General features: G+C 44.2%; 1 protein-coding gene across 2 annotated transcripts in view; it reads right to left on the bottom strand.

Annotated features, from left to right (window-relative positions):
* Positions 1-5,736, bottom strand: part of BORCS5 (BLOC-1 related complex subunit 5) — an 84,652-nt gene extending 78,916 nt beyond the window's left edge. Inside the window, exons 1-2 of one of the 2 annotated variants that reach the window (XM_044775147.2) lie at positions 5,445-5,736; positions 2,467-2,610 (exon numbers count right to left, since the gene is read on the bottom strand). In XM_044775147.2, the coding sequence (XP_044631082.2) occupies positions 2,467-2,610; positions 5,445-5,721 (421 nt within the window). In that variant the 5' untranslated portion in view covers positions 5,722-5,736. Of the gene's footprint in view, positions 1-2,466; positions 2,611-5,052 lie in introns of both variants that reach the window. The other variant, XM_014834202.3, reaches the window with a different exon arrangement.
* Positions 5,737-13,155: the final 7,419 nt, after the last annotated feature.

Below are 13,155 nucleotides of genomic sequence, written 5' to 3'. Positions count from 1 at the left end.
CAAGAGGTTTCTTCTTCACAACTGAAACAAGAGCATTGACTCAAATGCTCACTGGTCTTTTGCGTTCCCTGCAGTCTGGCCACCGCCACATGTTGCCATTTCTATTTTCATGCCTCTCTCATCAGGTAATTTCTCCACCTTCCCGAGCCAAATCCCAGATCACCTCCTAATCTGCTCCCCGCCAGCTTTCCCCTCCCCCACACCTATTCTCAATGTTCTCAACAACCAAGGCTCAAAGAAGTGAAAAACAAGGCCAGGGCAACACAGCTAGTTGGGGGCCACGTCCCCATTAAAATCCAGGTATCAGTGTGACCAAGGCCAGCTGCATGGCATTAACCGCACTACAGAATTACTCACTTTTAGGGCTCCCAGCGACGATTTAACTCTGAGGTTAGCTACCCTTAAACCAAGCCTTCTCCGAGATGTTTCTCCACTAGTCCACTTATCATCATAAAATACGTATTATTTCAAATGCTTATAAAAGAAACACTAATCCCAAAACATTATTAAATATATCTCAAAGTTCTGGTGTTTTTCTTGTTGTCGTTGTTTTGTTTTTGCTTGTTTTTAGTATTTCTCTAAAGTGGGGACAAAAATTTGTCACAGAAGACCTCACCTAGGACTGGAAGACTTTGGGAGGAGAAAGGACACGACTAACAGGAAGCAGAGGCATGAAAATTGTGACTGTGGGCAATACCACGTGCGACTCCAGAAGGGATGGAGTACAGAATACAGGTGTCCACCTCTATTTCTAAAGAGAAATTTCATCTGATTGCCCTTTAACCTGACCGTACAAGGATATGTAGAGATATGCAAAATTTCATTAATGTTGGCGTCTTTGGAGAGTCACGTTATTCCTCAAAATAATGAAAACTAGTAAGATGGGTAACAGGATGTAAAGTGTTGTTCTATGCAAGAGCCAGAAGAGTTCACCAAAGCCTAAGACTTAGGCCTGTGGGAAAAGACTGAAAGCTTCTATTTCCTCGTCTGTAAAGCAGACAAAGTGCTGGGAGGAATGAGATGATATACGGCTCATCTATAAAGCACCATTTGTTTTATTTTTGTTTTTTAAGTACAGTGTGGAATAGTGTAACTAGTATAGGATTTGACATCGGTGACGAGGTTCAAGTTCAACCTCTCTGCCACCTGTCTGATCTGGCACGAATCATTCAAACATATTTAATGACGTAAGAATTAAAGGGATGATGTGTGTGCTGCGGAGGGGAGGGTTAATACAAATTGCTATGTAGATGTAAGACGTTTTATGTTATAGTGTACCAGGAAGTAACCCAGGGCCTTAGGTTCAGGAGAGAGGGAGACAGAAAGAGGGATTCTTATAGCAGAAACCCCATTCAGTTAATAGAAAATCACTACCACTAGTCAACGGAGATATGAAAATAATAAAATAAAATCATATATTAATATAAAGTTAATAAAAATATAGAGTAAAATTCTTGAATAATAAAATTCATATTACAAGGTAACTACCGCAATATACACAAATCAGGAGGGCTGATGGTTTGCACACACTCTCTCCTCTCATACAAAATGGCTGCCAGGATGAATTACAAGTGAACTAGTCAATTGTAGTCCAGACCACAAAAAATAATGAAAATCTTGGGGCCAGCTCAGTTAAGTTTGCACACTGCACTTCAGTGGCCCATAGGTGTGTGCCCAGATCCCAGGCAGGGACCTACACACCACTCGTCAAGCCATGCTGTGGCGGTGTCAAGCAAAAAGAGGAAGACTTAGGGGCTGGCCCCATGGCCGAGTGGTTAAGTTCGCGCGCTCCGCTGCAGCAATCTAGGGTTTCGCCGGTTTGGATCCTGGGCGCGGACATGGCACCACTCGTCAGGCCATGCTGAGGCAGCATCCCACATGCCACAACTAGAAGGACCCACAACTAAAGAATATATACAACTATGTACCGGGGGGCTTTGGGGAGAAAAAGGAAAAAAATAAAATCTTTAAAAAAAAAAAAAAGAGGAAGACTGACAACAGATGTTAGCTCAGGGCCAATCTTCCTCACCAAAAAAAAAGAATGAAAATCTTTCCCTGGAAATAAAACAGGCAGGTGCCAACTCCAACATCATTCATTCATTCATTCACTTGTTCAGTCTCTACTTTATTGAGGCTCTATTCCAAGTGCTGAGAATAAAACAGAGCACAAAACACAGAAAGTTCCTGCCATCACGGAGCTCACATTCTAGCAGAGAATACAGACAGTACACAAATAAGTAAACTCTGCAGTAAGTCAGTGGTGATTAAGTACTAGAGAGAAAGCCAGGTGGGAAAAAAGGTTGCAATTTCTAAATAGGGCAATCAAGAAAGGCTTCACCAAGAAGATGCTATTTACACAAACACCTAAAGGAGATGAAAGAGTAAGACATGGCTATCTGGAGAGAGAGAAGTAGGGCTACGCAAAGCTTTCCAGCAAGTCCAGAGAAGACAAAATGCAAGCCTTACCTTTCAAAAGCGGCTGGAAGGTTGGAATCTCTTGCAACTTGATGACATCGGGATCGTTGCTGACGTTCCGTGAGGCCTGGGAGCCCTGGGCCACAACCACAATATCATCCATCTTGGCTCTGTGCTTAGCTGGAGAAGGGGTCACTGAAAATCAAGTTATAAGCTCAGGAGCTGCATCTTAGCTAGCCACCTATGCCTCACCAAAGCTGTTTCAGTGTAGTCATTTTACACACAAAAATGCTAACTATAGTTACCCTGCAGTGGGGGATGGACTAGAGGGATGAATTATTTTCTGTATATTTTATTTCTATATAATATATATATTTACTCCTTATTTCCTATAGTATTAAAAAAACTCAAATATTACAGGACACTATAACATGCATGAAACTGCTTTTGTAATTAGAAATATTTTATTATTCAGTACATAAAAACGTAGGCAGATTATGTTTTTAATATTTACTTCTTCGATCCTCCTGACATTTGTGCCTATTTTACCAATGAGGAAATGAGGGTACAAAATTCGGCTGTGACTTACCCAAGGCCAACAGTGCTTGGGAAAGGAACTGGAGGTCTATGGTTGTTGGCATACATGGCCCAACCCTGTGACAGTGGGGTTGCAAAGCTGTCTATCCACCCTATCACAGCAAGCCAGGAATGTTCAACAGATCCTAGTCACGGGAAAACCCCTGCTTCTCAACCCTAGATGATGGGTCTATCGTGAGGCACCAGTCCTGTCATACCCTCCAGGTCACAGGCATTAGTCCCAGAAGCGCAGAAATAAACTGCAGGTCCCTTCTAGGCTGAGGCAAAATTCATACATTTGTAGGACTGCTAGAGAGGCGGGTCAATTTCAGGTCCATTGTGAGAATGTAATGCATTTGGAAGGAAGTGATTCAAACTACCAAGGACTCCCTAGACCAAGATATCCTCCCCTTCCTAAGTATCTTTCTGGTTGGGGCAAGAATGAACCTCTAAAGTGTTTTACACTCGAGAAGGTAGTATTTGCAGGCTCATCGTAGTCATGGCCCAAAGACTGATCCAGGGATGCCAGAGAACCGCCCCACCTCCTGGAAGCTAGTGTCTCCTGAGGCTGGGCATTCACTCTTTTAGAATCTCTGCTACTTTTACGGCTCTTCAAGAAATCTCTCTTAACCTCTTTTGGTAATTTACCTAACCTTTTACAAATCCCAACCAGAAATCTTTCCTGCTCCTAGTTAAGTGGTTCCTCCTTCCCCAGACCCCAGAAGAAAATGGCTTTCACTGGATTCTAGCTCGCCTCTAGCTATGCCCGTGTCTGTAAAACGAGCTCTCTTTGAGGATTAAACGTAAACACATGTAAAACACTTGGCACAGGGGAACAGGCAAACTCTAACCTACGCTGTTGGTTAGTATTGGTTAGTATGCTATAGCATTGGTTAGAGCCCATGCTGTTGGTTAGCAGGTAAGCAAGCACATCAGAAAGACGCCACACTTCCTCCCCCTAAATATGCTTCGGGCCTGACATAGAGGCAAGAAAGTAAGGAGTAGCAATTATCAACCGTATTTGTATAAAGGATATCATATTCTGGGTCTTCCAAGGAAATGGAAAAATGCAGCAAAACTGGTAAATGCTGCTGCACCATTAAAAGCTGTCCCAATCTAGCCTCTAGAACGCAGGGCTGAGCTAGTCTTGAAGGACACACTTGAGTGTGGAATACCCCCACATCCGTCAGCTTCTGCATTTTGAATTACACAGCCTACCAGGAACAGAGAAGTTCTATGTCCAGGGGCTCTTTTGGGGCTCCAGATTTAACCGGTTTGGATTAGCAACCCCACAGTTTAGCCAGAGCAGGCCCAGTTCTCCTAGCGTTTGTGGGTAACAAAAAAAAAAACAGCAAATGATCCTTAATTAAGCATCAGCTGTTTTCTTTATTGAGTGCTCACTATACTCCAGGCACAATAATCCTCCTATTCCTACCTCAAATGCTGAGAGAGATCTTAAAAATATGGACAGGAAGGAGAATACAGGAAAACACCAAAATCCATCGTTTTGGCCAACTATAACATCTTGGCCAACTTCCACAATACTAGAAAAGGAGCCGAGACACCTTCTAAGAGGACAATGCAGTTTCTAGAGACGTTTGCACACAAGGATTCAAAGCGATTGTACACCTGTCACACATCCCTTCTGAAAAGGAACCTCTAAGATCCGTTTTTAAGAAGGAACCTCTTCTTAGAGGTCCTGTCTATGATCCACCCACTGTGTGAGCCAAATCTCACTGTCAGTCATGAGTACTAACGCCAAAAATTAATTAGGTCGTCTTTTAAAGAGGAGGCTGTAGCTGGGAGAAACAGCTGTTTCGAAAATAAATAATGCGCATGGGCACCCACGCCGACTTAGCTTGCAGTCACAGGCACTCACTTCCATCAGGGGACTCAAGGCTAGGACAGATGGTGACATTTTTTCCTTTTTTAAGAAAAAAGCGTGGTGAGGACTTTCTGTGCGTTCCTGGCCGCCGGTCCCAGACCCCACTAGGTCGGGAGGCATCTCCCTCCGCAAGCAGACAGGGCCGGCTGGAGGAGGGTGGGAGTTAGGACACCGACCTGAGGAGTTCAGATCGTTGGGTCGGCTCTCGGCCTCGGAGCTCTGCTCGCTGCCCATGGTGCGGGCAGCGGTGGCAGCGGAGGAACGGCGGGACGGGCGGTCACCGCTCCGGCGGCGGGCGACAGAGCAGGGGCCGGGGACCGGGGCAGGGATGCTACACAGTCTGGGCGCCGCGGCGCGGTCGCTGTGTGCAGAGGGCGCGCCCAGCCCACGGGAGGGGCGCGGGCGGCTGGGGGTGGGCAGGCCCTATTTCGGGAACCGACGCGCAAGGAGGCACGGCGCGGCTGCACGCTGCTCGCCCGCCTTCTTTGGGGGAACCCAAGGCGAGGAGGCGGGGTACGCCCGGCTTCAGCCGCGCCAGCAGCCGGCGGGCGGCGCCGCTCTCACTCACTTGCTCCTGCGTCGCAGGCTCGCTCCTTCCGGGACGCGGGTTGGCGGCGCCGGCAGCGCGCGGCCTTCAGTTCCGGGTTGGAGAGTTCCCACCCCAGGTCCGAGGGAGGGCGGGGAGACTGGCGTAGGCGACTAGGCCCACGCAGCCTTAAAGAGCCCGCCCGCCTCAAAGCCAGAACTGCACCGGGGGTAAGCCCCTTGCCTGTGTGATGATGCGTCCCCTTTAAGCATGACCCACCTATTGGGCACTTAATCCATGTCTTTATAATCCCTGTCATTAGAACTTTACAAAACGGGTTTTTGTTGTGTGTATGGGTTTTTTTGGTTTTGCTTTGTTTTATTGAGATGTAATTGACATATAACATGATTTTTATGTTTTTTTAATTATTTTATGTATTTTATATTATTTTTATTATATATTATAACATATATCACTATTTGTATATATTGTGAAATTTTAAACCCTGTTTTGCAGATGGAGAGACAGCTAGATAGATTTAGGATTGGAATCTGCAACTGTTTGGATGCAAAGCTGCTGTTTCAGTGTGTGGCAGTGGATGACGGTACAAAAAATATTAGATGGTGAAGAAAGGAGCTGGAGTTGAGAGAAAAAAATGAAGAAATAGAAAATGCTGATTCACTTGTTAGGGTGTATGTGCATCTTCAAAGGAAAGTGGATGCCTCTACAGTCTAAGCACTTTCTGAGGACCTTGACAGTTATCCATGAGCCATTCTGAAACAAGCAAAAGTAAGGAAGGAGTACAAGTAATGCAAAACAGAAACTGCCAGTGCTGGCAGGTCAAGGACGTAGACCTAGTAATGCGATGCCATCAAGGAGTTGAGTGGCTCTGGGGTTCTCAGAACTTTGCAACTCATTTTATATTGTTTGCTTCACGAAATTTCAAGCAAATGCCCTGAGCTTTTATATATGTAAATATAATCTCAGAAGGAGTGCCAAATTGACTGAATGATTAAGTCACTTCTAGTCTACTATATTATAGACATTTCCACTATTTTACCTCATTTAATTTTCACAACAACCCTGAGGTCCACAAACAGGTAACTCCCTCATGGTCATCAGGTAGCAACAGGTGGTGGAAGTAGGATTTAGGACTGTCTGATTTCAAACCTCACACTTTTTCTTCTACTCACCATTACAATACTGTGAGAAAAGTGCAAATGAATGTAAGGAATTTTAGTATTCTGTGGGAATATGAAGATAGAACTAAAAACTGCCTGAGAGATCAAATAGGCTCCTAGGAAGTGGTGTTTGACTGTAGTCTTGAGGTTTACATAAGCCGCCAGGCTGATGGGACCAAGGAGTGCCCACTAAGCAATGTGACCATTCCCTCCTGGAGAGCCCTTGGCTCCTCTTCCAGACTGCCCTATTTGGGGGTGGGTGAGAGAGATGGGAAAAAGGAGAGAGTATAGCTCATGTTCTTGCTCCTGTTCCCTCTCTTCCACATCAAATAAAATTTATCTTGTGTTTCATACCCTAGTCCATACTGATGTGATTGTGTTTTTTATGCTTCCCATTGGATGAACATTTCATTCTAAAAGGAATATTCTGTTCATCAGCTGAATAATAGACAAATATATCATACCATTTTCTCCTGGCCTGCAAGGTCTCTGCTGAGAAATCTACTGATAGATAGCCTTATGAGTGCTCCCATGTATGAGAGAAAATTTTTTTCTCTTGTTGGTTTTAAAATTCTCTCTTTGTCTTTATTTTAGACAGTTTTATTGTACTATGTCTTAGAGAAAATCATTTTGGGTTGACCTATTAGCTTCATAAACTTGAATGTCCAAATTTCTCCCCATGTTTGGGAATTTCTCAGCCATTATTTCTTTAAACAAGCTTTCTATCCCTTTCTCCCTCTTTTCTGTTCCTTCTGGGACTTCAGTGATGTGTGCATTGTTTCCGTTGATGGTGTCCTCTAGGCTTTCTTCATTCCTGTTCTTTCTTTTTTCTTTTTGCTCCTCTGATTGCATGGTTTTAATTGATCTGTCTTCCAGTTCATCGATTCTTTCTTATGCTTGGTCAAGTCGGTTGTTGAAGCTCTCTATTGAATTCTTAACTTCAGTCATTGTATTCTACAGCTCCAAAATTTCTGTTTTATTCATTTTTGTTTTCTATCTCTTTGTTGAACTTCTCATTTTGTTCTTGTATTATTTTCCTGATATTGTTAAATTGTCTATCTGTGTTCTCTTATTGCTCTCCAAACATCTTTAGAGCAATTATTTTGAATCTTGGTTGGGCAATCCTGGATCTCCATTTCTCTGGGCCCAGTTACTGGAAGTTTATTATATTTCTTTGCTAGAGCCATGCTTCTCTGATTCTTCATGATTCCTGTAGCCTTGCATAGATGTCTGCACATTTAAAGTGGCAGTCACCTCCTCCAGACTTTATGGTCTGACTTCAGAAACAGGAGACTTTCACCTGCGGGTGGAAGCACGCTAGAGTATGCTGTGGCCCTAGGTCTAGTGGTGCAGGGCAGCAAGTGTGGGGGTGTGTAGTGGTGCTGGTTCTGGTAAGGGTGGGGGGGGCATGATGTCTCTTTGGCTCAGGCTGCTGTGGTCCACAGCATTGACAACCATGTGGTCCTTGGTGATCACTGTGGAAGGTCAACAGTGTCTTCAAGGGCTGTTGGGGTCCTTACGGCATGTCGATGTGCAGCAGCTAGGAACTTGGGCAGTCAGCAGTGGTAGCGAGAGCTCATGGTGTATGTATACTCAGCTTCAGGGTGCCAGCTGCAGGTTCCTCTGTAGTGGCAGGGGCTGGTTGCAGACACACATGGAGTGGTGGGGGCCAGGGCATGCAGTGGGCCAGTGCCAGCTTTGTGCTCGCTGGCAGCTGCAGGGGCCCTAGCTGTCAGTGTGCACTACTGTGGCCGCTGGGTCTTACCACAGGTGCACAGCAGTAGAGGCCAGTGACAGGGGTATGCAGGTGCACAGCTGGAGGGGCTAGCCACAGGTGAGTGTAGTGGTGCAAGCCAGTGACAGAAGACAGGGCCTGATCCAGGCCTGCAAGCAGCTGTGGGGGCCTTGGCTGTCAGTGTGCTCTCTGTGGCTGCACAGTCTCCCCCTGAGCATGTGCACTGCAGTGGAGGCTGGTTATGGGTATCGGGTAGGAGGCATGCAAGTACGTAGCTTAAGGGGCTAGCCTCAAGCATGCACACGTGATGGAGATCAGCCATGGGGGTCTAGGCTGGCGTATTGCACTTTCGCAGCCGCGGAGGCCTGCCAGTGTGGTTCCTGGGCTCCAGTTGGGCATGGCATGGAGCAGGCAGGGACTCACAGGTGGCCAGTGTCAGTGAATGTAAATGCTTGTGAGGCAAAATCTAATGAAATATGCAAGGGGTCTGTGGTAGTTGTGCTAGCTGTTGGTGTCTTCAGTGGTAAAAGCTGCTGGGTTTGGCTGCAGAGCAGGTGACTATAAACTGCAATCGCTTCCATTGCATGGCTGCTATGGTTAGCTCCTGCTTTTCTTCTTCGCTCCTAGCTATCTCTCTCTATATCTTTACGTCTCAGATTTGCCAGTCTGGGTGGAGTGAAACTGAAGCAGGACTTTCATGAGGCATCCTGAAAGGCTGGGGAAGCTGGTCACTCACCCAGCTCTTCCTTTCCTGGTGGGAGGAACGCTTTCTAGTTGGGAAGTTCCCTCCTGGTGCTGAGCAGTGCTGGCTTGAGGGAGGAGATAATGCAGGCAAAATGAAGCTGTCTTCCTCCTCCTCATATGCAGTTATTCTCAGAGTTTTTTCCTACTGTGTTGCTGTAGTTTCTTAAGTGGACTCCAGAGCAATCTCTGAGCTGTTTTTGTTTTTGTTTTGTCTAATTGTTGATCTTTGTGTGTTGGGGCCAGAGGAGGGGGTGGTGCATGGAAACTGAAGTCTCCTACGTTGCCCTTTTTTTTCGCTGAATGGATAAATGAAATATGGTATATCCATATAGTAGAATATTATTTGTCTCCCCCCAAAAGTAACAAAATACTAATACACATTACAACATGGATAAACCTTGAAAACATTATGCTATGTGAAAAGAGCCTGTCACAAAACACCATATATTGTAGATTCCATGTATGTGAAATGTGCAGAAGAGGCACTATAGAGACAAAAATAGATTAATGGTTGCCTAAAGCTGAGGAGGAGGGGACTGGAGGGGAAATGGGGAGTGAGCATTAAAGGGTGAGGGGGTTTCTTTCTGGGGGTGATGAAAATGTTCTAAAATTTATTGTGGTAATGGTTGTACAACTCTGTGAATATATTAAAAACCACTGAATTGATCACTCTAAATAGGTGAATTGTATGGTATGTGCATTATATCTCGGTAAAGCTGTTATTCGGAACAAGGATATCAGAAGATAAAATGCCTTCATTCAGTGACTCAGCGTTTATTGGTAGCCTGTAATGTACCAGGCACTTGCTAGAGGCAACAAGACCCGGTCCGTATCCCTAAGACGCTTGCAGTCTGGTGGCAAGAAAATTAAGTGGGCATTTATAATACAAGGATTCTGCTGGAGGAGCTTTAGAGGTAGGAGATATTTGGGACTGATGCCATTTAGCACCTTTAAAATCACTTCCAGATGAACAGCAACCTATGTGGCCTGTATGCCCAATAACTAACGATCGAACAGCCTTTCCAGTTTATAAAGAACTTTCATATATATTGGCCCCGAATGACCTACCTATAAACTAGGTAACAATTTCCTAATTTTACATAGAGGTTAAGGATTTTATTCTTCATCACACAGCTAATGAGTAATAAAACCAGGGTTTAAGTTTTTAAAAGTTCATTATGCCTCTATCCACTCCAGACTAGCTGCTTCTCCCATATCTTTATATTGCCTGGCACTCCATCCATCCAGTCTCCCACGCCAGAAATCGGCTTACCCTTACCACCACATCCAACCACTCACCAAGTCTGAAGAGCCTCTCTCTTTAATTTCTCTTCCATCTCCATGCCCCACTCAGAGCCCCCTCACTTATTCCATTTCTTGGAAGACAGGCCTCTGGCCTCACCTTCATCAATCCATCTACATGTGGCTGGCATAGAGAATTTTCTGGAATATTAATCAGGTCTCTGGACCTTTTACTGCCCTATTAAATCCTTAAATAACTCCCCATGGCTTCAGGATAAAGTTTAAAATTCAGCATATGAGAACCTTCTTGCTCTAACCCCAGCCCCTCTCTCTGCTCCTGTATGTACACAGGCAACCTCTGTGCCAGTCAGGATGAAATTCCCTGAATAGTCATGCTGTTTTCTCTGTCTGGAATAATCAGCTTTTTTCTCTCCATCTAGCTAACTGAACTTCATTTTTCAAGACTTAACTTATGGTTGAAAACTCATGTCCACACAAAAACCTAAACACAGGGAGCCAGCCCCGTGGCCGAGTGGTTAAGTTTGCATACTCCGCTTCAGTGGCCCAGGGTTTCGCTGGTTCAAATCCTGGGTGTGGACATGGCATGGCTCATCAAGCCATGCTGAGGCAGCATCCCACATGCCACAACTAGAGGGACCCACAACTGAAAATATACAACTATGTACCGGGGGGGCTTTGGGGAGAAAAAGGAAAAATAAAATCTTAAAAAAAAAAAACCTAACCACAGTTATTTATAGCTGCTTTATTTATAATTTCCAAAACTTGGAAGCAACCAAGATGTCCTTCAGTATGTGAGTGGATAAACAAACTCTGGTACATCTAGACAATGGAATATTATTCAACACTAAAAAGAAAAGAGCAATCAAGCCATGAAAAGACATGGAGGAGACTTAAATGTTTATTACTAAGTCGAAAGAAGCCAGTCTGAAAAGGCTACATACTGTGCGATTCTAATTATATGACATTCTGGAAAAGGCAAAACTATGGAGACAATAAAAAGATCAGTGGTTGCTGGGGGTTGGGGTGAGGGGGAGGGATGAACAAGCTGAGCATGGAGGATTTTTAGAGCAAAGAAAATACTTTGTATGATACTATAATGATGGATACATGTCATTATCCATTTGTACAAACCCATGGAATGTACAGCACCAAGTGGTCCCAAGGGTAAACTATGGACTTTGGGTGTTTATGATGTGTCCATGTAGGTTCATCCTTGGTAAAAAAAATGTACCTCCCTGGTTGGGGATACTTATAATGAGGGAGGCTCTGCAAGTGTTGGGGCAGAGGGTATAAGGGAAATCTCTGTGCCTTCTTCTCAATTTTACTGTGGCCCTAAAACTGCTCTAAAAAAATAAAGTCTTTAAAAAAAAAACGATTGAGCTTACGCACTTCCTCCCAAAAGTCTGGATTATATGTCCCTCTTCTGAGCTTCCTTAGGTAGCATCTTCTATCATAACGATTATTCTTTACCCAACAATTGATTTATTTGTCTGTCTCCCCTATTTAACTATAAGCATCTTGAAGGTAGGTCCCATGTCTTATTGATCTTTAATTTCCCCTGCAGGTGTTTAGTACATGTTTTTTTGAATAAAATACTTTTTAAAAAACCTGCCTCCACATAAATGGGACTTCTAAGGATCAGGAGAAGAAGATCAAGAATCTCTGGGGCCAGCCTCCGTGGCATAATGGTTAAGTTCAGCATGCTCTGCTTCATGGGTTCAGATCCCAGGTGTGGACCTACACCACTGGTCACTCATGCTGTGGTGGCAACCCACATACAAAATAGTGGAGGATTGGCACAGATGTTAGGTCAGAGCTAATGTTCCTCAAGCAAAAAAGGAGGAAGATTGGCAGCAGATGTTGGCTCAGGGTGAATCTTCCTCAGCAAAAAAAAAAAAAAAAAAAAGTCTCTTCAGGAGATGAGGTGACAATGGATGTAATTTCTAATTTAAACACCTAGTTTATATCAATAGAAAAGAGAGGTCACATTTCTCTTTATATCAATAGAAAAGAGAAGTCACATTCAAAGAATTCAAAGAATGTGACTTCTCTATACCCCTGGACCCTCAAATATATCATCTGCTGAGATCAAAATGTACTGTGTACATCAGTCTCTTATTGCAACAGGAAAATCACTCCAATGGGGAATCACTGTGGAATTTCCCTGTCTTTGGTAACTCTTTAAAACCAAGTTTTGGCAACATTATTGTAATTCAGGAGTAGGTCATCCTCTGGATACAGCTGGTAGAGTTAGTTTCACACAATGGACCATTGTTCACAGGCATTCTCTGTCAACATGTGCTTCCTGTAGCTATTGGTTAAAACTAGGATGTAGCTGTTGGCTGTATCAGGCCTAGAAGAATAATCTACCATGGCATGGTGCTTTAGGTCTGAAAGTTCTTCACACCAACCAAGGCGGAGATATTGTTGAAGGTTAGACCACTCGGCAAGTTAAGTGTCAGTGGTTTAGTAATGTTCCATTTGTGTGTGTGTGTGTGTGTGTGTGTGTGTGTGTATGGGGGTGAGGTTGGAGTGAGCAGTGACTTAGAAACACATTTCTACAACCTATGCCCTAGTAGTTCTTTCCCATTCATTCAATCCACAAACGTATTTTAGTTAAATATTTACTCAGTACTTATTACATACCAGGTACTATGCTAACTGTTAGGGATACAATTTTAATAACTATAGCACACACCATTGTTTTCATCATTATTATCCTGTGGAAATTCATAAAGAGAACCTCATTAAATTGGAGTCTGGAGGCCAAGAGGGGAAACTCTCAGGACCCACGGCAATAGCAGAGTCCAGCCGAAGAAGAAAGGCTTCC

This window comes from Equus asinus, chromosome 22, assembly GCF_041296235.1.
Source record: "Equus asinus isolate D_3611 breed Donkey chromosome 22, EquAss-T2T_v2, whole genome shotgun sequence".
Lineage (NCBI taxonomy): Eukaryota > Metazoa > Chordata > Mammalia > Perissodactyla > Equidae > Equus > Equus asinus.
Note: the sequence above shows the minus strand (reverse complement) of the source record. Positions and strands in the feature narration are given on the sequence as shown.